Source organism: Aspergillus versicolor (assembly GCF_001890125.1).
Source record: "Aspergillus versicolor CBS 583.65 unplaced genomic scaffold ASPVEscaffold_4, whole genome shotgun sequence".
NCBI lineage: Eukaryota > Fungi > Ascomycota > Eurotiomycetes > Eurotiales > Aspergillaceae > Aspergillus > Aspergillus versicolor.
Genome location: NW_024467527.1, coordinates 1,757,180 through 1,782,723, shown reverse-complemented (window position 1 = coordinate 1,782,723; position 25,544 = coordinate 1,757,180). Strand labels below are relative to the sequence as shown.

At 50.0% G+C, this 25,544-nt stretch overlaps 6 protein-coding genes across 6 annotated transcripts; 3 read left to right on the top strand and 3 right to left on the bottom strand.

The window, feature by feature from the left end:
• Positions 1-442: 442 nt before the first annotated feature.
• On the top strand, positions 443-4,226 carry ASPVEDRAFT_131296 (GTPase BMS1; the record flags this gene model as incomplete). Its single annotated transcript, XM_040806802.1, has 4 exons — positions 443-500; positions 591-661; positions 731-820; positions 885-4,226. 4 exons carry the CDS (start codon positions 443-445, stop codon positions 4,224-4,226), a joined length of 3,561 nt encoding a protein of 1,186 aa, XP_040667417.1.
• Positions 4,227-5,124: 898 nt separating this feature from the next.
• ASPVEDRAFT_131011 (uncharacterized protein) lies at positions 5,125-6,632 on the top strand (the record flags this gene model as incomplete). Its single annotated transcript, XM_040806777.1, has 2 exons — positions 5,125-5,592; positions 5,646-6,632. The coding sequence occupies 2 exons, from the start codon at positions 5,125-5,127 to the stop codon at positions 6,630-6,632; spliced, it is 1,455 nt and encodes a 484-aa protein (XP_040667416.1).
• Positions 6,633-7,156: 524 nt separating this feature from the next.
• ASPVEDRAFT_150470 (putative lactoylglutathione lyase (Glo1)) lies at positions 7,157-7,921 on the top strand (the record flags this gene model as incomplete). The annotated part of the gene is made up of 2 exons (XM_040808235.1): positions 7,157-7,780; positions 7,847-7,921. 2 exons carry the CDS (start codon positions 7,157-7,159, stop codon positions 7,886-7,888), a joined length of 666 nt encoding a protein of 221 aa, XP_040667415.1. The 3' UTR covers positions 7,889-7,921.
• A 370-nt stretch (positions 7,922-8,291) lies between these two features.
• ASPVEDRAFT_41261 (CCCH zinc finger and RRM domain protein) lies at positions 8,292-11,271 on the bottom strand. Its single transcript, XM_040812306.1, has 5 exons — positions 10,961-11,271; positions 10,775-10,893; positions 10,074-10,703; positions 8,984-10,008; positions 8,292-8,881 (listed from the first exon to the last, which is right to left on the bottom strand). Exons 1-5 carry the CDS (start codon positions 11,023-11,025, stop codon positions 8,501-8,503), a joined length of 2,220 nt encoding a protein of 739 aa, XP_040667414.1. The 5' UTR covers positions 11,026-11,271; the 3' UTR covers positions 8,292-8,500.
• Positions 11,272-11,477: 206 nt separating this feature from the next.
• ASPVEDRAFT_41260 (elongation factor 2) lies at positions 11,478-14,769 on the bottom strand. Its single transcript, XM_040812305.1, has 6 exons — positions 14,636-14,769; positions 14,543-14,558; positions 14,388-14,445; positions 13,667-14,322; positions 11,827-13,605; positions 11,478-11,765 (listed from the first exon to the last, which is right to left on the bottom strand). The coding sequence occupies exons 1-6, from the start codon at positions 14,641-14,643 to the stop codon at positions 11,748-11,750; spliced, it is 2,535 nt and encodes an 844-aa protein (XP_040667413.1). The 5' UTR covers positions 14,644-14,769; the 3' UTR covers positions 11,478-11,747.
• Positions 14,770-15,857: 1,088 nt separating this feature from the next.
• ASPVEDRAFT_83179 (putative fermentation associated protein (Csf1)) lies at positions 15,858-25,534 on the bottom strand (the record flags this gene model as incomplete). Its single annotated transcript, XM_040817330.1, has 3 exons — positions 15,858-25,335; positions 25,397-25,432; positions 25,479-25,534. 3 exons carry the CDS (start codon positions 25,532-25,534, stop codon positions 15,858-15,860), a joined length of 9,570 nt encoding a protein of 3,189 aa, XP_040667412.1.
• Positions 25,535-25,544: the final 10 nt, after the last annotated feature.

Genomic DNA, 25,544 nt, shown 5'->3' with positions numbered 1-25,544 from the left:
AACTCTGGGTTTGAGAAAGTAGATTACCGAGGAAATTAATCTATTTAAGCTTCTAAGGCGCAGCTTAGTTGTCAGTTATTTCGCAGTCCAAGAAGCCAGCATCGACCGCCGAATCTTCGAATTCATTATACGTACCAGAGGCAATAACCCTGATGTCCTGGGATAATGGTCCATGGATACGGTGGGCCCCTCATCTAGAAGCGGACTAGCTCAACATATCTTTATCGATAAGATTTTCCGCCTGAGGCAGACTGCAGAAAATTATTCGGCGCTAAGAACATCCGCCCCGAAAGAAAAGAGAAATGCGATTTCATGTCGAGCTAGCTTGACAGAAAAATAGAACAGCTCATCGTTGACTATTTCCGGGAGACCTTTCTTTCGGTGCAGGAGGAAATAGACTTCCTGAGAGGTCTTTGACCTCGTTTTCTCTCTTTTTTCCGCAATGGAGCAACAATCGAACAGGGCCCATCGGGTCACGAAAGAAAAGAAGAAATATGATGGTCAGTATACCGTTGAACAAGCTGGGCGCAATGGCGCCATGTTGTAATGGATTATATGGCCAGTTGCTTACTTTAATATTGGAAATATAGGGCCGAATCCGAAGGCTTTCGCGTTCTCGAACCCCGGTAAAGGAAATAAAGCTGGCGCGAGATCTCACGATGTATGGATGATTTGTCTCGCATTCCTAGTGATTTTCGGAATTTGTCGCTAATATTTACTGCCGATATAGATTAAAGAGAAAAGGCTGCATGTCCCTTTGGTTGATCGTCTGCCTGAAGAAGCCCCCCCGCTCGTTGTCGCTGTGGTTGGACCGTCTGGTGTGAGTATCCTTTTTGCAGAGAAATTCGAGTACGCGGCGTTTAACCCATGTTCTTTCCGTATAGGTTGGCAAGACGACTCTTATCAAGTCCTTAATTCGCCGGTACACCAAGCAGACACTTAGCACACCCAATGGACCGTTGACCGTGGTGACATCCAAGCGCCGCCGTCTTACTATCCTAGAATGTCCTTCCGACTCGCTTGCAAGCATGATTGATGTAGCCAAGATCGCCGATATTGTTCTCCTAATGATTGACGGGAATTACGGATTCGAGATGGAGACAATGGAGTTTTTGAATGCCCTATCTACAAGCGGTATGCCCGGAAATGTTTTTGGTATCCTTACGCATCTGGATCTTTTCAAGAAGCAAAGCACCCTCCGGGCCGCCAAGAAGCGCCTGAAGAACCGGTTCTGGAGCGAATTGTACAACGGCGCGAAGCTATTCTATCTGTCAGGTGTTATCAATGGTCGTTACCCCGACCGTGAAGTACATAACCTCTCCCGCTTCCTTTCCGTCATGAAGAACCCTCGGCCTCTCGTGTGGCGCAACTCGCACCCTTACGCCCTTGCAGACCGCTTCCTGGATATCACACCGCCGACACAAATCGAAGAAGACCCGAAATGTGACCGGACCATTGCGCTGTACGGTTATCTGAGAGGAACAAACTTCCCTGCCCAAGGTGCACGTGTTCATGTTCCTGGAGTCGGTGACTTGACGGTTTCTGGGATTGAATCTCTACCCGACCCTTGCCCCACTCCGTATATGGACCAGCAGATACAGAAGGCCACCGGAAAGGCAAGCAAGCGCAGATTAGGTGAAAAGCAAAAGCTACTTTTTGCTCCCATGTCCGACGTTGGAGGTGTTTTGGTCGACAAAGATGCTGTCTATATCGATGTGAAGACCTCTAATTTCAACAACGAGGAAGATGAGGAGAGAGACACAGACCGAGGTCTTGGTGAGCACCTTGTGGTTGGCTTACAAGGCGAGCGGAAACTTCTTGGCGAGGCAGACAGCGGTGTCCGTCTGTTCCGTGGCGGAGAGACCATCACGAAGGTCGATGACGAAGATTCTGGTACCGGAAGGAAGCACAAGAGACAAGTGCAGTTTGCCGGCGATGACAAACAGGACGCATCTGAAGAAGATGAGGGCTTTGAAAGCGCAGAGGATGAGGAAGACGATGAGCCAGATCAGGAAGACATGGAAGATGGCAGTGATGACGAAGGCGAAGGCGATTTGGACGCTTCGGCGCCTGCAGACTTTGGAGAACGCTTCAGAGAACGGCAAAATGGAAATGCATCCCATCAGGAGTCTGATGTTGCGTTTGCAGATAGTGACTCGGACCTTGGCTCTATATCCTCTGTGGAAGACCAGGTTCTTGATAGCGACGAGGAAGATGAGGATGAGGATGAGGATGAGGATGTCGATGAGGAAGACGATGGAACCGTGCGTTGGAAGGATAACATGCTTGCCAACGCTAAGTCACTTCACTCCAAGCGCCCACGTTACCGCATCACGGACCTCTCGCGCACCATATATGACGAGTCGATAACACCGGCTGATGTCATTCGACGCTGGCGCGGCGAGGAAGATGATGACGAGGAACCGGAAAATGAAGATGACGAGGATACATTCTTCAAGAAGACAAATGTTGAAGAAGAAGAGCAAGCAGAGTACCGCGCTGTTCCCGAGTATGACTACGACGAACTGGAGCGGAAATGGCGGGACGAAGAATTGATCGAGTCGCTACGAAAACGCTTCGTGACCGCTAAATTGTCTGGTGACGGCGAGGATGATGAAGATGAGGATCTTGAGGATGGCTTCGGCGAGGACGATGAAGGGGATGGTGATTTTGAGGACCTAGAGACGGGAGAAGTGTTCAATGGAATTGAAGACGGCGAAAACGACGACGGTGAGGACGGCGAAGAAGACAGTGGTCCCGAAGACTTGGAAGCCGAGCGCGCCCGAAACGCTAAGAAGAAAGAAGACTTGAGGCTTCGATTCGAAGAGGAAGATCGCGAAGGTTTCGCGAACTCGAAAGACAATTCGCGGCAAGACGGTGCTGAAGCTGAGGAGGAATTCGGAGAGGATGAATGGTACGACGCGCAAAAGGCAAAGATGCAAAAGCAGACCGACATCAACCGCGCAGAGTTCGAATCCTTGGACCCTACCTCCAGAGCCAGAGCAGAAGGCTTCAAGGCAGGAACATATGCGCGCATCGTGCTTGAAAAGGTGCCTTGTGAATTCGCTACCAAGTTCGATCCTCGATATCCTATCATTGTTGGCGGTCTGGCACCAACCGAGGACCGTTTTGGATATGTCCAGATTCGTATCAAGAGACACCGCTGGCATAAGAAGATCCTAAAGAGCAACGACCCGCTTATTTTCTCCCTTGGCTGGCGCCGCTTCCAGTCTATCCCTATCTACAGTACATCGGACAGTCGGACCCGTAACCGAATGCTGAAGTACTCCCCAGAGCACATGCACTGCTTTGGTACATTCTACGGACCACTTGTTGCCCCCAATACCGGTTTCTGCTGTGTGCAGTCTTTCTCAAACAAGAACCCCGGCTTCCGGATAGCCGCCACCGGAGTAGTGATGAGCGTGGATGAGCACACGGAAATCGTGAAGAAGCTCAAGCTAACTGGTGTGGCTTACAAGATCTTCAAGAATACAGCCTTTATTAAGGACATGTTCAACTCGTCTCTTGAAATCGCCAAGTTCGAAGGTGCAGCCATCCGAACTGTATCTGGAATCAGGGGTCAAATCAAGCGAGCCTTGAGCAAACCCGATGGATGTTTCCGTGCAACTTTCGAAGACAAGATTCTCATGAGTGATATTATCTTCTTGCGCGCATGGTATCCCATCAAACCTCATCGTTTCTATAATCCCGTGACCAACCTATTGGACTTGGAAGAGAATGGAGAATCCGGTGACAACGGATGGCAGGGCATGCGACTGACGGGCGAGGTCCGACGTGACATGGGTATTCCAACGCCCTTGAACAAGGATTCCAAGTACCGCCAGGTCGAGCGACCCGAGCGCCACTTCAATCCTCTCCGCGTCCCGCGGCAGCTGGCTGCAGACCTTCCGTTCAAATCGCAGATCACACGAATGCGCCCACAGAAGAACAAGACTTATCTGCAGAAGCGTGCAGTTGTTCTAGGTGGCGAGGAAAAGAAAGCGAGGGACCTGATGCAGAAGCTCAACACCTTGCGAAACGAGAAGCAGGCCAAGCGTTCTGCGAAGCAGGAGGAACGGAGGAAGGTTTACCGTGCCAAGGTTGCAGAGGGTCTGGAGAAGAAGGCAGAGAGGGAAAAGAGGGAGCGCAACGACTACTGGCGGAAAGAGGGCAAAAAACGAAAGAATGATGATGAGGGAGGTGGCGGAGGAAAGAAGCGCAGGTAATGAGCTGGCTTCTTCTAAGCCAGCTGCGTATATATCCGCTGTTAAAAAGTGTATGGGATTATATTGTACCTACAAGTCGAGTCGCATTACCGATGGCGTTCAGTGATACCTACCCAGCAAAACAATCCAAGATTTTAGACACTGGCAGATTTGATTCTTCCACGAAGCTGTAAATCTAACACGCCTTCAATATTGATTGCAATTCTGTAATATGGCCATTCTATCACAGATGCATATACTGACGCCTTAGGCAATAAAAGGCACGTGACCGTGCCACAGACGCGTCGATCGCACGTGTCGGGCCGTTGACGCCGTGACGGCGTCCAAGTACCAAACCAACTCTCTCCTCGCAGCAGTAGCAGCAGCCACTAGCAGACCTGGACAAAAGAAACAGCTTCCCGGCAATTATCATTGTATTTTGTGTCGACGTTTACGGGTCCAACATGTCCTGAGCGTTTTCGCCTCTGCCTTCGCAGCACCTTGGCTCCCGAACCCCGACCCATGAGCCCGCAACAACTTCAAGTGGAGACATAAACCGTCAACGTCAACTTGTTGCTGGGTACGGCTGGAAGGGCCCGCGTGTGAATCTTCTAGAGACATACTCCTTGCGGCGATCGGCTTGACGAATATTGCTTAAGACACCAGTCCTTCAACTCAATCACTTAGATTGGAGACCTCGGTTTTTGCATGTTCTTACGTCAACGCCTAGAGAGTCCGGGGTATGCCGAAGTCATCCATACCTCGCGTTTATTGGAGCCATTGTCTTTTTTGCGGACATAGATCTTTTCCAAGCACCCATTGAAACTGCAAATTTTGTGCAGTCTCGGCTCGTGGATTTGGGAAAGCGTGCACGGCCAGTGTTGACAAGTACGGTGGGCGCTGCTGTCCTCCGACCACAATGGATAGCTCGCTGCAGGTCGATAGGCACCAAGGCGTGCAGAGTCCGAAACATTCATACCAGCATGAGACTAGTTCACATATTGAGGTACCTGGGAGGCCAGAGCATTATTCCGCGCGCTCTCCAGGAGTACGGCCCGTATCCCTAGAGCCGAGTTCAAGGGCGCATTTGAACGCGAATGGAGCTTCTGCAGCCTATGAAAAGTGGCCCCACGAATCTCCAGAGATGCCTCAAACATTCTCGTTGTCCCAGGATGGCTCGCGCTTAGGGCACGATATTGAAACGACGCCGGTGGGCGGTGGCCAAGGTGTAAGTGACGAGAGCGATATAGTACGGCTAGAAGCTTCAAGCTATACGAGGCCCTCCACAAATCCACCCAGTGTTCCAAATGCGTCGAGACTTGATGCCATTGGGCGGCGCCGCTCTCATAGCATAGGCTCTGGACCGCGCGGCTCTAGAATTGCTGCAGTAGGCCCCTCGCATTCTTACTCTCTCCCCTGATAAATACTGATCTTATTTAGTTATCTGTCCAGTTGCGTACGCGCTTATCCCATGCGGCCGCCAAAATTGAGAAAAAGCGGCGTCCGCATTCAATTCAATACCAGCCACCGATAGGTCTGCTGCAGAAAAATAGCTCGACACCCATCCTCAGCTTGGAGACGTTGTCTCAAACGGGGCATCCGCTTTCGATACATGATATTGATGGTCAGCGTTCGGTTGAAAATGGCTCACCCAGCGGAACCACTGTTTCCGCACCGGATGCTCCAGGAACATCTAGTCCTCATCCTCTTGAAACTCATATGGGACCATCCCTAGTAAGGGTAACGAGTGGTCTATATCCACAACCGCAGCCAGATCCCCAGAAACACATCGGGCGTGCATCATCAGAGCGGCCGGCTCCTCCAATACTGGCGCCACCAGCAGACATTGGTCCTGGACGTGGAAGCGGCCAGCGTCGTCGTCCAAACCCAAATATTCCGGGTAACTCCTCACGCTACACACCATTTCCCTTACACAGACGCTATCATTCGCAGCAAGACTTCCAAATGGATTCAGAAGTTGACCGAGTTCCTGAGACACCGCCCCTTCGACCTTCAACTCTGAACAATATAGCCCCTTACAACGGATTTTCTGATAACTCGCAAAGCTCTTCAATGGAGCAAGATGCTATTGAGACTCTTCTTTTCATGTCCAGCCCTGGTACTTCAGGGTATCACTCCAACTCTCAAAACTCACAGCCCCACCAGGACGTTAGGAATGTTGACAGTAGCACCTCACAAGGTGCACAATGGCACGGAAACCTTGATGACAATCAATCGAGAAACAGGCAGCCTGACCGTCTTTGTAATATTGAAACCCAGGCTGGGGATGAGATTGATTTAATCCTCGACCAAATGCACAGTGATAGTGATGACGACGCCAATTATGTCTCGAACCGCTCAACTCGTGTTGACACCAACTCCCGGGAAACTGAAGCGGAAGGGCACAAGTTTCGGTATCGAACATAGCGAGCTATGAATTAATCATTACATGCTCTCGGTTACGCTGATTAACGCTCATCGAAGACACAACCACTGGGCTCCACGATTTCGGCGCGTTGGTCCTCGTGAAATCTATCTGCGCTATGATTTTTCTGAACTGGCGTTTTGCGAAATGGGTAACTATGAGAGTCTTCGCAGATATGGGTATTTCCCGTGGTGAGCCGGGGAGTTTGTGGACAGCCCCACGGGGCAAGCCGCAGTACACCACTGAAGAGTCTTGCACTCGCCTTTATTGGCGCAGAGAACTACCCACCTATATGCCGTTGCTGAGATAGAAATACCTCACTCTCCCCCAGTTTTCTGATGTGCGAAAGCATTATTTCACAGTCTGATGCGTTTAGCTCCTCCCTGTTCCGAGAACGTTGAGCGTTGTGATCTACATTGGTTGCCAACTCTTCCCACACAGAAGGAACACACTTCTCAAAGCTACAGCATTCACACCCTCAATCTCGAATTTCGCAGAGGTTATACAAGACGGCCAGTTTCTGAGAATGGGCGATTCGCAGACCTCTCCGTCACCCTTCGAAGTCGGAGCTTTCCTCCCCGGCGGCCACCATACCGACCCCGCGCTCCCGGAAAATAGCCCCACGGCAGGGTTCAAGCTAAACCACTTCATGCTTCGCATCCGCGATCCAAAGCGCTCCCTCCACTTTTACATTGAACTCATGGGCATGCGCACGGTATTTACCATGAACACTGGCCCCTGGACTATTTACTATCTTGGGTATCCATCAACCGAAGAAGACCGCGCAGACCTCTCCGCCTGGTCCGCCAAGGTCGGAGATCCCCGCACACTCACACAAACCCTAGGCCTGCTTGAACTATACCATATCCACGGCTCAGAAAAACCAACTGCTGACGGTGGGTACGAGGTATCTACTGGCAACGCCCCTCCCAACCTGGGTTTCGGGCACTTAGGGTTCACAGTCCCTAACGTTCCTTCGACTGTTGAGCGTCTGAGAAAAGCGGGCGTGCCCATTCTCAAGGAACTAGGCGTCACTACTCGCGAGAGCATACCGCTGAGCTCATGGGAGGAGAACCGCGGTGTCGGCGTTGGCGAAATTCATCCTAACTATAAAGCAGTATTTGACCAGATTGCTTTCGTGACTGATCCGGTGAGCCCGCTTCCATCCCCGAACTGATACCTCCAAAGTAGTTGAACTTAGCTAACGAGGCGTTAGGATGGATACACGGTAGAGCTTGTCCCTCAGGCCATGAATTAGTCGCGGTGATAAGTTCACTCCCTGTCCCTCAGGACGACCAACATCATATACATTAGAGCAATCTATTAGAATAACATAAATTTGCCTGTTGAATTCTCATATTGAAAAGACCTGTGCCTTATGGTTTGGAGGGAAGATTCTGCCCCCCACCCCCCCCCGGCTATATCTTGTTTCTTTGACTCTCCCAAAGATGCTCATTGACAACGAATCGGAAAAGTTAATGCCATTTTTGTTGACTATTTAAAGGTGCCCTCCCATCTATTACCTGCTGCTCCTGTCTGATTTAGGGTTTCAGCTCCATCGCGCCTTTTCTCCCGACAGCGCACATGAAATAAGCGGGAACGTGATTGCCTCTACCAAATAGACAACACTTGCCCCTGTAAGTTGATGATGGGAAGAAAAAGAGAGCAGAACGAGCATGGTAGTTGGCAGAAGTAATCAAATGTCAAATGGTAACTAAGTAACCAACTAGTTATTCTTACTTATAGCCAAGTTGAGTTGCCACAGCGAAATAAATATATATTATCTAGACTCCCACGCCAAACTGACCAGGAGAGGCAACCCGGCAGAACTTGAACGACATATTACGCTAGATGGTACAAGCATATCAGATCACTCCACACCCCAGCTATCGTCGACCTCTGCGACATCATAATCAACGTCAGCATTCATGCTCCCATGACCCTCCTTCCCGCGAAGACCACCGGCTGGATCGACAGGTGCCGAATCCATAATCATATCTTCGTCAGAACCGGCCTTAGCATCCAGACCAGACGTTGCCGCAGAAGTTGATAGGTCGGTTGGTTGACTTGGTGAGGCGGATGGGATGGAGATAGGCGGGTTTGGAACCCACGTGAGCTGCACTTCGCCAACCGAGGGGATATCCCGGGGTCCAAACATGAACTTCTCGGCGATATAGCGTTCCTTGAATGCGATGATAAGGGAATCGCTCTCGTTGGGGTTTGGGGTGATTGATTCATATTCACCGACGCCCTGCGATTGCTCAGTTAGTTAGGGCTACTTGAAATATTTTCTTTTCTTGGGGATTGTGATCTAGAATTGGACAGATCAGGGATCAAGGTGACGCAGACTTACAATCAGGAATTGCCGGAATGCCTCGTCCTGCTCGGAGTTTGGCTTTATGCCCGACACTGCAACGCGCTTCGGACGATTATCAAGGCGCAGGACGCCACCTCGGCCGCGTGCAGGGAACCCGCCCCGGCCACGATAGGAGCCGCGAAAGCTCGGATCGTAGCCGCGACCACGTGGTGCGAAACCGCCTCTACCACCAAAGCCTCTCCCACGGCCGCGGAAAGACGAGCTGGTGTCAGGGGAGTTGTTGGGGTCTAAGCCTAGGCTCTTAGCCTCAGCTTCAAGGGCTGCAAGCTGGGCTCGTAGTTGTTTGGTTTGCTCGCTGGCATTTTCGTCAGACGGGGATTGGGTTGCTCCTCCATCTGGAGTGGCACTGCCGGATGTGGTAGCGCCGCCGATTCTTTGCAGGAGCCGTTGCTTTTCCTCTTCCTGCTTCTTGAGCAGCTCTTCTCGCTGTTTTTCTAGGTCTTGTTTCGCCTTTTGTGTTTCTTGACGTTGTTTGTGTTTCTCTTCGTAGGACTTCTGTGCTTCTTCCTGCTGCCTTTGGAATTCCTCTGCATCAAAAGGTTGGGGCTCCTCGCGGTTGCCATTTGCACCAGGACGTTGGTCGTGGTCCCTATCTCCCTTTGGCTTATGCCAGTACACTTTGACAAATCGGTTATCAAATATCACCTTCGGGCTAGACCATGCTGCCTTGGCCGTAGCATGGTCAACATATGTGATTAGAGCAAGTTTCCGGTGCGGCTGGAGTGAGATGTCTGTTATCTCTCCGTATTGAGAGAAGAAATCCCTGACTGTGAATTCATCAAGCTTGTCGTCGGGAATCTGCTCCACAACAATTGTTTTGACGGACGGGTCTTCACTGGGGCCAGCAGCGGAAAACTCAGACCGACGACCGCGGTTGGCAAAGCCGCCTCTGTCACCACCACGACCACGACCGCGGCCGCGGCCTCGATCGCCTCCCCGCATTGGAGCATCAGGCCGGCGTTTAAAGTCAGAAACAATATTGGATGATTTAGGGTCGTACTCTGCAGAATCCAAAGTCAGCACATGTATATTTTTGCAACAAAAAGTCTGAAGATAGCATGCTTACCATCATCCTTCGAGGCACCTTGCACTGTGTCATGCTGGTACGGACATGCAGCACCCAAGTAACAGATGCCCTGTGTCTCGTAAAAGGGGCATCTTTCCGTACTCTTGGGTCCCATTTGGTTTGGCTGCTCACCAGGGCCACCACCTCCCGGCGGCATAGGCATGGGTGGCATACCTGGCATCTGCGGGAATCCCATGCCTTGCATGGCCATCATCGCTGCCATTGGGTCATTTTGGTCGAAGCCAGGAAAACCCGGCGGCATGGCCGGGAATCCACCAGCAGAGGGATGAGGGAACTGCCCGTGTCCAGAGTGATTTTCTCGGCCCATCCAATCGCCTCGGCCACCACGCCCACGGCGGGGGTTCTTGAAGTTGCGGTGATGCGGAACGCCCTCACGCCCCTGGTCTTCGTTGAAGCCATCATCGTAGGTGCGTTTGCGACTCATATTTGAAGTGTCTCCAGGTGTCTGAGAGCTGTATGCGCCATTTGAAGGTCCTGTCGGCGGGTATGGTCGTGCGGATGGTTGGGGGGCTGACCCTGCACCTTGGGCATCTTGTATCTGGGCCTTTGCCGCAGGGGTCTGCTTAGGCGCAAACGTAGCAAACAGCTCCTCGACAAATTCGGTAGTATCTGGATATTAACAGCGAGTTAGAAAACGTATGATCTTCCATAATGAAAGCCACAGTGAAGGCCAAACTCACGCTCGCTCAAAAAGTCCTTCAGACTCTCAACAGAGGCGTTTCGTATTTCCTCGTCTGGTGCGTCAGACCGAATGAGAGCTAAAACGTAATCCGCAAGCACATCTGAATCTGCATCCGAACTATTTTACAGTTAGCCGACAAGATTGCCACGAAACGTCTGCTGCGCGCCTGATTTAACCGCCTTACATGTCCTCCAGCTTTTTCACCACCCACGCCTTGACTTCCGTCGCCTGGTCTTCTGAAAGCTGCATATCGAAGCAGTATTTATTGAAGACGACACGTCGGGAAAAAACGGATTATTCGTTTCGTAAATGTAAGCGAGAAACGTGGCAGCGAGGAGAATGGGAGGCAGCGCCGTGAAAGTCGTTCAACGCACAAGCGGCGCGGTTCAGAGAATTGGTATTTGGCGCGATATCAAGTCATCGCACGGATGATATATTGAGTGCGATAATGGATGTGCAAGACAAATGATGCAAGAGCAATGTAGCAAACAAAAAAAAAAAAAGCGACCTTGCGGACCCGAGGAGCTTGGGATGCGCGAGAACCAGACGCGGAGGCTCACGTGACCCCATGGGCCTCCAGCTTCATCATCCGAACAGTCAGCCAAAGGCCAAAGGCAAAAGGCAGAAAACTACTCTTACTACTCCGTACGTTCAAATAGATTTGAACATTGAACAATATAATATTTTTTCGTGTCCAACTAGAGAATAGCAACTAATACGTAAAAGTCCTCATAGTCGTTAACGTAACAAAAGGAAAAGCAAAAGGCCATCGCAAATGCATGAGCACACCGGTTTCTACTATTCTAGTTAATCGAAAACCCATACGATGTTAAGCTGTATTGCATCGGTTTAATTTTCTTGCACGGTTGTCTCCCTTTTAGCGTTGGCCGGGTATTGCGTTCATCAATCTCATAAACATAGGATTCCAATCCAAACAGACTTGAAACCTAGTCGTTTTGCATAGAACGTTTTTACAGCTTGTCGTAGTACTGTCAAGAATGTTAGCAACTGGACGGATCGCATACATGAATCATTGGTAGGAAGACTTACGTTCTCGTAACCAGGGACCACCTCCTTGATACCCTTGCGCTTACGCATCTCAGTAACGATCTGACCAGGCTTCGTGGTGGTGTCGAGAGGAGAGCCACCAGGAAGGATAGCCCAGTGGTCAAAGACGGACTGAGGGAAGGCCTGGCCACCAGTGGCCTGGCGGAGCTCGCCGGGGAAACCGAAGGACTCGTTGACGGGCAGGTAGGCCTTGACGGTGAACAGAGGAGTACCAACACGCTGCTCCTCGGAGTAGACGTGGCCACGACGGCGGGTGAGGACACCATAGATACCACCCATGGCCTGCTCGGGCACCTGAATTTCGACGTTGAAGATGGGCTCCTGGATACCGGGGTCGGCAAGCAGAGTAGCAGCGTACAGGGCACGACGAGCGGTGGGGATGATCTGACCACCACCACGGTGAATAGCATCAGCGTGAAGGGTAACATCAAGGATGTTGAAGCGGATGGAGCGCATGGGCTCCTCGGCAACGGGACCCTCACGGGTGGCCCATTGGAAACCGGAGACAACAGAGTCCTTGATTTCGTTAAGGTACTGGACGGCCTTGGTCTGGTCAACCAACAAGTTGGCACCAGTGGTGTCGGGACCGAAACACCAAATCTTACGGGCATCGGTGACATCCCAGCCGTGCTCATCAGCAAGGACACGAGCACGAGCCTTGAAATCGTCACGGGGGGTGATCTTGCCCTCCTCGATAGCCTTGGAGACTTCCTCGTCAAGGGGCTCGGCAGTGAGGTAGAGACGGTTGTGCTTGTTGGGCGACTTGGACAGAGCAGTCATGCTGGAAGTGCCACCGACAGTCTCACGGTAGGAAACGACAGGGTCGGAGATGCGGAGGGGGACACCAGCGTGGTCTTCCTCGAGATCCTTCAAGCAAATTTCGAGGTGGAGTTCACCAGCACCGGCGACAACGTGCTCACCGGACTCGTTGATCATGGTCAGGACACAAGGGTCAGACTTGGACAGACGCTTAAGACCTTCGACAAGCTTGGGCAGATCACCAGCGTTCTTGACCTCGACGGAGCGCTGCACGACAGGGGAGACAGAGAACTTCATGACCTTCAAGTTGTGGGCGGTGTCGGAGGTGGTGAGGGTACCAGACTTGAGCAAGAACTGGTCAACACCAACAAGACCGACGATGTTACCAGCAGGAACATCCTCAATGGGCTCAACGAAACGACCCATCATCAGGATGGTACGCTGGATGGCCTTGACGAAGAGATCTTCCTTCTTACCAGGAGTGTAGTTGGGGCCCTGGATGCGGACCTTGAGACCAGAGCGAACAGTACCGGCGTAGACACGACCGAAGGCGTAGAAACGACCCTTGTCAGAGGTGGGAACCATCTTGGAGACGTAAAGCATGAGAGGAGCCTTGGCGTCACAGTCACGGATACCAATGCAGCACTCGTCATCAGAAGGACCCTCGTACAGAGTCTCGGCACGGTACTTCTGGGCAGTAACGGGAGAAGGAAGGTGGATACAGATCATCTCCAACATGGCATCAGCGGCGGGAAGGAACTTGCGCATGATGGTCTTAAGGAGCTGCTTGCCAGTAAGCTCCTTCTCGTCGTTGGCGAGCTTAACTTCGATCTTCTCGAGAAGAGCAGGAATCTGGTCCTTCTTGTCGTTGTTAACGAGGTTGAAGATCTTGTAGATGGGGTCGAGGATGAACATGTTGAAAGCACGCTCAACGGGCTTGCCATCGATTTCGGGCTGAGTCTTGGTCCACTTCTTGGTCTTGGGGTTGAAGTAGTTGTCACCCTGAAAATAGAAATTAGCCAACCCATACCATAGAAAGCAATAGTTCAAGTTGATTACTTACCCAGAGGCGCTCCAACATCTTCTTGCGGTCAACACCGAACTTCTTGGCGAACTTGACGGCGAACTGGCGGACGGTGAAAGCCCAACCGTGGAGACCTGAACCGAAAGCAACGGTACCGTTGGCCGGCTCGACCTGGACGTTGCCAAGGGCAGGGTCTTCGTAGGTAGCGATGATGACGTTGACGGACTCAACGGTACGGAGGAAAGACTGGTACAGGTCCTCCTTCTCGACCTGGAGTTCGAGAAGCGAACGGTCGACCTTGTTGATGATAAGGACGGGCTTGATACGCTCAGTCAGAGCCTGGCGGAGCACAGTCTCGGTCTGGACGCAGACACCAGAGACACAGTCGACGACGACAAGGGCACCGTCAGTAACACGGAGGGCAGCAGTGACTTCAGATGAGAAGTCAACGTGACCGGGGGAATCGATCAAGTTGATCAAGAACTCAGAGCCATCGACGGCCTGGGGAATTTCCTTAAGATCCTCCTCATCGGGGAACTTGGCGTAAAGAGAAATGGCAGTGGACTTGATGGTAATACCACGTTCCTGTTCATCAGGACGGGTGTCCATGAAACGGGCATCACCAGCCTTGGCCGCAGCAATGATACCGGCACGCTGGACCAGGGAGTCACTGAGGGTGGACTTTCCGTGATCGACTATTGTAACACTCAGTATTCAAAATTCACCAGTGAACAGAAGCAGGTCTTCATCTAGTACGCACCGTGAGCAATGACCGACATGTTACGGATGTTGGCCTTGCGGTCCATGAGGGACCGAAGCTAGTAATCGTTAGTTTCATACCACCTCCAAGTCGATAAAAAAATTTATAGCTCCGGGGACTCTCGGATATCCATGGGTGACGGGGGAACGGCATACCTCCTCGATAGTGAAGCTGTAAAGGCAAATGTTAACACACAGATCAAAAGCATTCTGATAATCACCATGATGGTGAGGGATGAAAAAACATACTTAACCATTTTGGCGGTTTTTTTCTGTTAATGCCTTAGAGGCGGGGTTCTTGTGAGGAGGGGAGCAAAAAGGGAAGAGAAAAAGAAGTAAAGCAGAAAATGACACACAAGGGACAGGACCGAGAGCTAGCTCGACCTGAAGATGACCTGGGATATGGGAAGGTCTATGTGCGCTGCTCCAGAGGGAGAGACTGAGGTAGAAGAGGGTTGAAAAAGAAGAGGAGGAAGAGGAGGGAGAGGAGGGGAAGGGCAGTGGAAGAGTGCAAGCAAGCGAGTTAAGTGGTCGTGGGGCCGGCCGGTGGTTGGATTTTTCCCGAGTCCAAATCTGGGATGTGCGTTTTTTCCACCCAATTCCCGCTTGTGCCCCTCCGCCGTTTATCTCCGGCGCCAGCTTTTCTTTGGTTGTTTTTGGCCCTTTGACTCGATATTTACTTGATAATGACTGTGTAGATGCAAGTGACTGTTTTTTATTGGAACGGTATCCAATCTCTTGTTTGTACTGGAGGTGGCTTTCGTCTCCGCCCTCGGTCGTCCATGGGCTTTTACATCATGAGATCCAGTAGCTAGTCATCATAGACTTCCTCTCGGAAAACTTACTCATTTCTGACTCAAAATAGCCCTCCAGAATCCTTTCTACACGGCCAGTCACATACCAGCTGATACTAAATCTATCTGAGGAAATCCCAGGAGTGCAACTATGGTTGGTAAGCGCTTGGCTACAATTTTGCAGGACCTTGATCGCAGGGCACACCGCTGTGCTGTTTGGACGCTCTCCTGACCAATCATTGTTGCCAAATGAAATCAGTGTCGACCTCCGGTTTGTTGCCACTCCATAGTTATCCTGTTGGGAGAGCTGTGCTGCTGCTAATTTCCGTAGCCCTGGTGAGGGGCATTGGTGGGGTAGTAGCCGCTTATTAATCGTCAGAAGCTCTGAAAGCTCTGCAAAAGCACAAGATTTGATTGGGCAAGCTTGGTGGAATTGGGACTCACAGTCCCAAACAAGCTTAGCTTCAGCTGTTGACCCCGCCCGATTCGGCTTGACATGGCGCTGCTTTTACGACGGATGTACTCCGTACTTGCGGACTCTTTTCTTGGTCGGGACTTGATTCAATTCCTGAAGTTAGCCAGATGAATGCCATTTATAAACTTGGATATAATCGCACTGGTAATAATATTCAAATTTAAATACATTATGCAAGGGCAACGCCGCTTGGTAATGGCTATTAAGAGGACCACAGTATCTTAGCATAGGCGTCCTCGACCTCCTTGGCTATCTCCAACAAAGTCACAATGATGATCTGGTGCGTAACATTCGGAAGCTTCTCTCGTTGAAGGCCAATCCACTCTAGCGGCGGTGTCGCCTCGCCCATATCACGCAGTTGTGGGGTCTCGATCACCGGCGGCTCCATTGCCACATACTTGTATTTGGATTGCGGCACATTGACAACCGCAGTAATCTTTTCTTGCTGTTCACTCTTATCCCCGCCACCTTCTGCATTCAGGCCTCCTGTAATGCGAACGGCCGATGGCGGAAGCGGCTTGCCTAGTCGTGAAGTCAATGCACGAGAGTGAGCCTCCCACATATCGCGGATGAAACTGATGCGTGCGTAGTTCCAACCAACGTCGACTTTACCTTCAAAGCTGCTGCGGAAAACATACTCAATTTGCGTAGACCCTGGTCCTTGCCACGTTTCCATGCCGGCCACCACTCGGGGAACTTTGAGGATCGTTCCGCCAGTGGTTTCTATCACGCGGGTGGCAGTCTCGTTGACAAGCAGTTGCTCAACAGCCACGGGGTCAGACCGAGAGATGGGGGAAAGCGCGACACGTAATTGTCCTAGTGTGAGTCCCAAAGCGCTATGTATTTTACCTTTGTCCAGCGACACGTCGAACCGAGCTTGGGCTTCGCGAGCTTCCAACTTGAAAACATGGTTGTCAAAGAATGTGCTTGGGAAAACTCCAATATGGACTGCATGGATTGTCACGACCACACCGGTATGCAGAGAAATCGGGGCAAGCTCCGATTTATCTTCAGTTCGCTTCGCCGCTTTGTGAGTCGACAATTCGGTCCGATCAGAGAAAACAGAGCCTTTTCGACGAAGATACCTTTCAATCTCTCTCAGTGAGGCTTCATAAGCTGCTTGTTTGTCTTGCATAAGCTTCTGCCAAGCCTGAAATAATGCAAGAGATTGTGACGCAGTCAAGGTTGTGCAGAACACCTGGACCTGTCCACCGTCGAGGATACTAAACAGTCTCTCATTCGAATCATCAGAGGATCCTTCGACATTATACATCAAAAAGTCAAAGGATGCTATGTGTGCAATAAGGAAGGGCTGGTAATCAAAAGACACCTTAATCTGAAGCTGATCAAAAGATATCGAAGCCTGTATCAAAGGTGTCTTGATGTCTGAATTATCATCCGGCCAATTGATAGAAGAACGGAGTCTGATAGTTTGAAATTCAGCCAGGCCACTGAGCCTACCCTTGCTTTCGATCCCTACAGATTTGAGGCCGACACAAAGGATCTGCTCACGAGCAGATGTCTTTCTCGATGACAGCCATAGGTCATCAATTGCAAATTGTGCCTTGCCTAACGTAGATCCCATATCAAGTTGAATGGCCACTTTTTCGATCGCAATAGTGGTGTTCAATGGGAACGCCGGTGTCGAAGCTAACTGCTGATAGCGCTGTACGATGTAGGCCTGTGTCTCTGTGGGCTGTGGCTCGAAGCTTGGGCTCGAATCCAAGGACTCATTTGCTGGCACCCAGATCTCACGGAACAGTAGGAGATCTTGGACTTGCCTCGCGTTGAGCATGACTTGCATTGGGCTTACTCGTAGCGCGGCCGAGATTCCTTTCGATTTACCTAAATGTCGGCTGTTCATCAATGACATGATTATCGAGTTCACCTCAAAGCCTGCTGTCGACTCGTTGGAGTATACGTGTTTGGCGGATGCTCTGAAATCGTTGAATGCCATTGACAGTGCGAGGAACCGTTCGTCATCATCAGATTGAACGGTATTTACTGCGACATAGACACTCTCAAATCCCGCGGTAGCAGCGACTCGAGCGATAGGTTGGCAGCTCAAGCTGAACTCTTGTTTACAAATCAAAAGGCCAAGGTTCAACTTGCAGCGGCCCAGTACCGAGGCGGGATCTTTGCCGTCGAGGGGCGTCTCCTGCATAAGCTTTTGCGGCTGCAGCATTGTGGTGTTGGAGGGTCTTCTAGGCTTTGACTGCTGCTCACCCATGACTTCTTTCACTGTGGCAGACACCTGCTTCACCAACGGCACAATGCTTGGGTATAAGACATTTGTGGACGCGTCAATCTTCAATTCTGCATTAAGCGTGGAGTCTTCATGAGCAGCATCCTCAAATTGAACCTTCAGTGCAACACCGGGTGCACGTAATGTTGCAGTAGCTGAATAATCGTCTCGGGCAGACTGGCCGTACTTCGACTCTGATGGTCTATTTCCTTTCAAAGTAGCTGAAAGAAGCGTTTGTTGGTCGTTACTCTGCCTCCCTTGCAGGGAAACAATTGCCCCGGCAAAGTCAACGTCTACAAGAACCGAGCGAAGACGTTTGTTCCCAAATAGAGAACGCTGTTTCACACTGTCGTCAGACGGTTTTGACATGCTGATAGTGTTGGCATCGCGGATAGTCTTGACCGCGGAGGCAATCGAGTTCCGTATCATGTTTCCGGGCAAAATGAAATCAGACGTGGCTCGTATATCTAACGATTTTCCCGCAGCTTGGAGGGCCACACGAACGTCTTTGGCCATTGAAGAGTAGGCAACATTAAAAACCAATTCAGGTAGTAAGGCGGAGTTAAGAGACCGTTTCCTCCTATCCCCTGAGATAGGGACCATCTGTAGTTGGACATCCTCGATCCGAAGCTTAGCAGCAGTAGTTTTCTTGTTTGACAAATCGACACGTTGGATTGAGAACACCATGTCATCAGGCCTGCGGTTTGACGTGTCCTGGGAGAAAGTAGCCATGTTCCAAACCACCTGAATATTATTAAGGGCGAATGAGAATATGGCACCAAAAAGGTCATCTCCATGAGCGCCATCACCGGGCATATTGACAGTGGGGATTTCTGGAGCTTTTGTCTGGGAATGAACTCGATGTCGTAGCTTCTTCAAACGCTTGACTTCATGAGAGAGGTCCATGGTTTTCATCCGTTCCTGAAGATGAGCAGCTACATCCACGACAAGTGCAGCCGCCTCGGGGAAAAGTTCGATATCACAGCTTTTGCTGGTAAGGTGGAAGGCTTGCAAGGACTTTCCATTTTCATCGGTCGTAGAAGTCCCTTTGATCTTGGCATCAACGGCGAAACTGCAATACGAACGAACACTAAAAGTGCCCTTCTTGCTCAAATCAAAGCTTATCTTGGAGGTGTCAACCTGAAATTCGGGGTACTCCATCGGGTAGCCAGCTTCTAGGCCATTGTCAAGACGCATTCGTATCATTCCAAGATTGAATCCCATGTCAGCCGAGTAATTTTTGCCGTTTAATCCAGGCGCAGTTGCGTGTATCTTCGTGCCTGCCATTGTTGTTCGGGCCCTATAGAGAAATATCGAGTCCGATGTGCCCTTGTGTTGCGACGGTGTACTATCCAGGCCAAGCACTTCCCGAGAGTGCAGTTCCAAGGAGTCCATGTTTTGTTTGAGATCAGAGATCAAGTGCGAGAATTCAGGCCTTGTTAGGACGCCAAGGAGGCTTCGCACCGCGCTTGCCTGAAGCTCTATCAGCTCAATTGTGATATCGGCCTCCATTTCTGTACGGTTTGGAGATATGTTCGCCATTACTCGACCGTTGATTGGTGGGATTACAAGCTCCGCTAAGGGTAGCCAGTTTCCCCTCTCGTTGGAGAGGAAAGTATGACGGTTCTGTTTCAAGTCGAAGTCGATTTCCATTTTCGGTTCAAGCCGAGATATGATGGAGGCTCTTGCTACATCACCAGAGATAACGTATGCCAGAGATGGGAGGATGCTTAGGGCTAAGCGATAGTCATCCAGGAATGTCGCAACCTGGAACTTATTCTGCGAGGATTTCTGGATTGTAGTCTTTGTAGGAGACTGGGGCTCCGGCAATTTCAAGTTCTTGATGAGTCGGTGAACGAACTGAACTTCATCATCTATTAGACGGTCCGCCATATGAGCAAGGCCCAGCGGGTCATCATTCATGTCAAATCTTAGTTTTCGGCTTGACAAGACGACCTTCCAATCATGCTTCATCTCAGTCGCTGTTTTCTCAGTAGTGCGAGAGCAGTAGACGTGGGGATCGGTAAATCTCCATTGCATCATGACCTTCGAGAGACTGGAGAGGTCCACAGACGAAGTTCCAGAACTAATTAGCAGGCTGGTGCTCTTGTTCTGGTTGTCTAAGGGCTTTAAAACGGCTGAACTTCTGAGAGCTTTTCCAGTGACAGCCAGTTTAAAATTGATACCGTCGACAATCAAAGCTCCTAAATCTGTACCGAAGATTAACTGCAGCTCGTCCTGTTCTTCTATCCCACTCTCAGGGGGCTCATCCGAAGTTGCAGATTCTAGTGTCACGGTAGACATGGCTTTCACTAGCCCCTCCACCAGATCTAGAATCTCCCACCTAAGGTGAAGATTAATCGAAGAGCAGTAAGACTCCACAGTGACCAGAGAGTCCGACTTCAGCACAGGGCTCATTTGCTGGTCTTTTCGGATACTAGATGTGATGACCGAGGATAGATCCTGGACGACAAAATCGCTCTCTCTCGGTCCAGGATCAATAGAGAAACGAAATAATTTGACTGTAGAGGAAAAACAAGCCGTCGGCGAGGTGCCTCCAGAGGTTGTTGTATCAAGTGAGTCCCATATTCGTCGCATCACGTAGCTCTTTTCGACGTGAGCTAGATCCCAAGCTCGCCACTGATCAAAGCCAGAGAGAACGACACTCTTCGCATTTGGGAGCAGTGTAATGTCATCTAACATGCACTGGTCGACCAATTCTCTTTGTTGCTTGGCTGAGAGGTTGTTAAAGACGTTTCGGATACGAGAGAGGATCTTCCAAGAATCGTGGTGTCGTAAATGTCCAGAGGCAATTCTAAGCATATAAGAAACGCGAGTCAAGAATGCAGGATCCGGTATATGTGCAGCAGATTGCGTAAGGTGATACATTAGGAAGCGCAATCTTTTATGTCGACGTGTGGAGTTACTCTTAAACCCGGATGTTGCAGAGTCAAGCATGGTGGTTGTGCGCCGAACAAGGTAGGCGAGCTGTTCAACGGACTTGGTGGAGGTGACTGTATCAAACGCACGAACCTGCAAGCTTGATCTCGTCATGGGCAAGGTCACAATCCAGAAATTCACGTCTCCCAAGAGACAGCTGACTTGAGATTTCTGCCGGTATTGGTCAATTTGGCTACTTTCGACTGATATCGATAAACTTTCAGCGGCCGCATGCGCAGTGATAGTTTTGGTGATACCCGCAGAAAGATCCCCCTTTTTTCGTTCGATTCTTGTTCTAAACTGGGTGTTCAGGCGAGAAACTTCCAGTATGTATTCGTCTCTAAAATTGGCTTCGTGGTCATCGGAAGATTCAGAGTTGTTGACTAATTTCATTGAGATCGCTGGAGCTTGAACAGAGAAACTCGTAGCTTTCTTCGGTCTTTTTAAAGATTTCTCGGAGGTTATTATATCTGATATGATGTCTTTCTGCAGCGAATCAATCATTTCAACCGGATGTCGAAGCTCAAGAGAATCGAGTAATTCCGAAAGTAGGAATAGAAATCTTGGTGTGCAAATGCCCCTTACTCCCTTGTGTAATTCAACGATAAAGTTAGTATGAGTTGTATTGTCGTTTTCAAACGGTGAAGATCGATGGTCAAAGTTCGGTGCCATACGGTCAGCTTTGGAAGTGCGGGCATCTGACACTTGACTGGGAGGCAGTCGAGACGTGTTCAATTTCATGAGATGGAGAGTAAATTCAGGGATGCTCCAGGCGCTTGCATTATTCCGAGGCATCTTTTCGGAAGCGCTTTCCCCATATCGGGGTGAACTATGGTCTGTCTCGTCCCTACCCTGTCTAGTATATCCCTGATATCGGCGTATGGAAGACGACACACTCCGGGTTTCGTTCATACTAGCTGTCCCTCTTCTTACTCTGTTCCCGCTGCTTGATGCGTCTGAATGCAGAAGGAAGCTCCTTGGGCCGCTTCTGTCCTGAGCATAAGCTTCCGGTGATAGACCCAGCAATCCAGAATCTTTGAATAGAGGTTCAGGCATCGTTGGTATGGCGATAGTGGGCCCGGGTGTCATATCCTGATCCGGATATCGAAAATCCTGTTCAATGTCGTCCCAGTCAAAAAGTAGCCATGGTGTTCGTTGGGTTCTCTGGTCGTGGACTCTAATATGATCTTGTTGGAGTTTCCGGTCATCAACAATGTCATTTTTCCGTTGCACCATCTTCAGGCTTATGGAAGTTTGAATCAAAGCTTGCGGAAGGACATCAGCGTTGCCAGATTTGCCAATAGAGGTGCGGTCGATTGTGGCAACTGATAGGTCAGGAACAAGCAGCCCCATACGCTTTGTGAACTTAGCATTTGCCCAGTCATTAAACTTCGTCGTCACTGTCCCGGACTTCAGTATAAGGGCCTCCTTGTCCATGAGAACGGAAATATGAACCAAAGAAATCTGAGCCCGTAAGAATGTCACATCGTGGAGAGCAATTGGGACAAGAGGCGGAAGAGCATTCTCCTCGTTGTCAAAGGAAAAATCGAAACTCTGTAACGCACTACCCAACGACGATAAAAACTTGGGAGAGCATTCACCAACTATTCTCCCGATGTCAAAGTCCCAATTGCAAACGTAAGTTGGTTCCGCAGGAGGGAGGCCAAAAATACGATGCCCATATACCGAAGCACCATCGATAAATAATTGAGTGTCCGATATTATGGGACACTCTTCCTTCACGTGTGATTCCAATGCAGCTCTCAACGGAGCAAGTGAAAATTGCAAGTCCATGTAGTAGTTCGTAAATCTCAAGTCGATATCTAGACAAGGGGCAGTGAGTCTCACGTAATTATGATCGTCATACAAGTTCTCTGGTAGAAGAGCACAAGGATTGTCAACCGTGACATGCAAAACAACATCTAGATCATTCGTTTTCTTGTTTGGATTGATCCCATTGTGTGCTGCGGAAGCATCCCCAGCGTATGCGACCTCTTGGTACTCCTCCAGGGTCTTGAAATGCACATCTTCGCCAAAATAATTCTCTTTCACGGTCATGAATGACTTGATAAGAAACCCAAACAGGTAGAGTTTCGGAGACATTCCATGCAGGTTGAGCAGTAAAGTATCCGTTAGCTCAGAGGATGTGGAAAGAAAGTAGTTGTAGGTGCCATCGATTGTCAGGGTATCCAAGGCAGCTGTTGTTTTGTTCTTCAAGAACGTGTGCAGCGTGTCCCACATTGGGGCTATGAAGTCAATTTCCGCCTTTCGAAGAGAGACATTGAAGTCTACAGCATTTTGCTCTGCGCAGAATTTGTCCAGTGGAATAACAATATCCGAACTTAGCTCCATGCCCTTGATAGCAAGTAACCGGTTATCACCGAGGTCGGTAGGGTCGCTGACGATGTTCGAGTCGTTGACGTTGATGAAAAGCTGGATGTTCGTAAAAGACAGACTCAAACGGTAGATGAAGGGAACAAAGGTGTAGTAATCCGATGAAGGGCCGGAGCCCCAATCTGTGATTAGGTCTGTTAAAAGGAATATATGGTCCCTCAGCAGAAAGAGCTCCATGTCATGATTCTTGACGTCAAATTTCCAAGCACGGAGCGTTTTCCAAGAGAGTGGAACTGATAGGTCACAAGTAATGAGTTGCCTTGGACAGGTCCACAATAGAGCATGGTTGACACTCGACGACATCTTCGAATCACGAATGTCAATATCAAGCTGACTTGCAAATCCCGACTTCCCCGCCGCCATATCCATGGTATAGTTGATAGTTGAGTTGTCAGCGATACGAAGTGAAAACCACCCAAAGGGGCGAATATCGGGTCCAATGTTGCCTTTCTCGCCTTCCGCAGCTCGTGTCTGCTTTCCGCGTTGTTGCTTCTTCAATTTGGATGCGCCTCGTACTGCATCCCCACGTCCTTTCCACTGCCAATCTTTGGACGGTTCACGTGTGGGGATGCGAAGGATGGTTTCTTGATCGAATTCAACGCGGAACCTAAAGATTGAGCTTTGTCTTGGTTCACCTGGGTGCAGGGGTTCCGCAGGTTGGGAATTTCGGTAGGCATTTGGGAAAAAAATGTTTTGTAGTCCAACACGTTCCCTATCAGCCCATGGCCCGTAGTTAATAAGCCCACCGTCAATTTTCACGTCAATACCCCATTCCGGCGGAGGAGCGCCATTGATATCCTGAGATGTCGCGTGTGGGGCACCTTCAGAAATGGAATGTGATCTCACGTCCCCGGGGATATCCCAAAAATATATGACAGTCATGCCGGGGCTATCCAAAATCGTGGAAAACCTGCCATATTCTATGGCGTCCCATTCGGAATGGTCATCTTGACTGCCCTGGTCTAAGTAACGGGAAAGTCCAACCCAGTGGGAATCACGGTTAGCATTGATCGTATTCCGTGGGTTTGTGCCAGCACGCTTGTCAGATATGTGGAAAGATTCGACCGAGGTCTGAAAATATGGAATGAGATCGCGGATACTATGCCAAACCCTACGTTTCTGGAACTGGTAGTTGAATATGGTGTCTCTTTTCCTTTTTGTTCCAGGTTCCTCCTCCCGTGTTGTGCTTAGCCCTTGCGCAGCAGCTAGTTGAGTCTGTTTGTAATCTGGATTGGGCCTCATTTGCACAACTGGATGGTAAAACTTGAAGCTAAACACTTGCCGGTAAATATCAAGTGAGCTGGCGGCTGAACAAGCCTCGATTAAACCAGTCCCAGAGTCGAATGTTGTAGTCAGGACAGATCTTGTGTTTTCATTCCCCATGACTATCGCGCCCTTGTCACAATCAATTTTCAGCGGCAAAATTTGGAGCAAGCTAGGCAAGCATGACCCTATCTCCTGCCCGGAGGCATCGCCTTGTTGGGAATACCGTCTACCATCCTTTACCTCACTATGGGCAGTGTCACCATCAGCTGCAGGTACGCGATCTGATGGCCTCTCATTTGAGAAGGTGGCGGTAGGCGGGTTGTCCTTCAAACTAGCGTCTGACGAGGCGCTTTGAGAACCAGGTGATTGCGCTGGTTCTGCGCGGTTGAACCCAGCGAGAATGCCATCATAAGCCGGTGTCCGATTATATATAAACCATTCTAGTCCGTAAAGTTTAGTCGTGATGCGACAAGGAAGATTAGCGGGGCAGTCGATCCCTCCTTTCTCGCCACTGCTACCATCCTTGCTGCCGCCATCTTCAGCATCTCCCGGTTGTTGGAATCCTGTCCAGGTCGTGGATTTGAAACACGAGAGATTCGTACGCCTCACCGCATGCTTCCAGAAATTCCAGGTGATAAATCCTCCATGTATGAAGATCGTCTCGTTCACCCCGTGATATCGAATGCCCTTAAAGAAGACCCTCCCTCCAATAAGGGATATCTGGAGCGCGTTTATGTCGACATAGGCGCGGTAGTAATGCCATGTATAGGCCCGTATGCCGTACGATAAAAGGGTCGCAAAGAGTCGATTAAAATAGAGTAGGAAGAAAAGGACCCTAAAGCAAGATTCTTGTTAGCCAATGGCATGGGAGTTGTGTGGGAAACTATCCAACTTACAGGATACAAGACACGATTATTTGGAGAAGAAAGAACCTATAAAACGGTGAGAAAGGCCAGCTAACCACAGCAGGGGCCATACCAATTGAAACTTGGATCCGGGGTCAGGGCCAAAGTCGTGAATGATGAAGCGGACATTTCGTAATAC

What these genes read in the sequence shown, in the direction of transcription:
- ASPVEDRAFT_41261 (XM_040812306.1), bottom strand. Translation starts at nt 11,025, where the DNA reads ATGCAGCTTTCAGAAGACCAGGCGACGGAAGTCAAGGCGTGGGTGGTG. An exon ending in GTGAAAAAGCTGGAGGACAT is followed by an intron (nt 10,894 to 10,960) that starts GTAAGGCGGTTA and finishes ACTGTAAAATAG; the next exon opens with TTCGGATGCAGATTCAGATG. An exon ending in GAAGGACTTTTTGAGCGAGC is followed by an intron (nt 10,704 to 10,774) that starts GTGAGTTTGGCC and finishes GTTAATATCCAG; the next exon opens with ATACTACCGAATTTGTCGAG.
- ASPVEDRAFT_41260 (XM_040812305.1), bottom strand. An exon ending in CATGTCGGTCATTGCTCACG is followed by an intron (nt 14,323 to 14,387) that starts GTGCGTACTAGA and finishes GTGTTACAATAG; the next exon opens with TCGATCACGGAAAGTCCACC. An exon ending in AGATGTTGGAGCGCCTCTGG is followed by an intron (nt 13,606 to 13,666) that starts GTAAGTAATCAA and finishes TTCTATTTTCAG; the next exon opens with GGTGACAACTACTTCAACCC.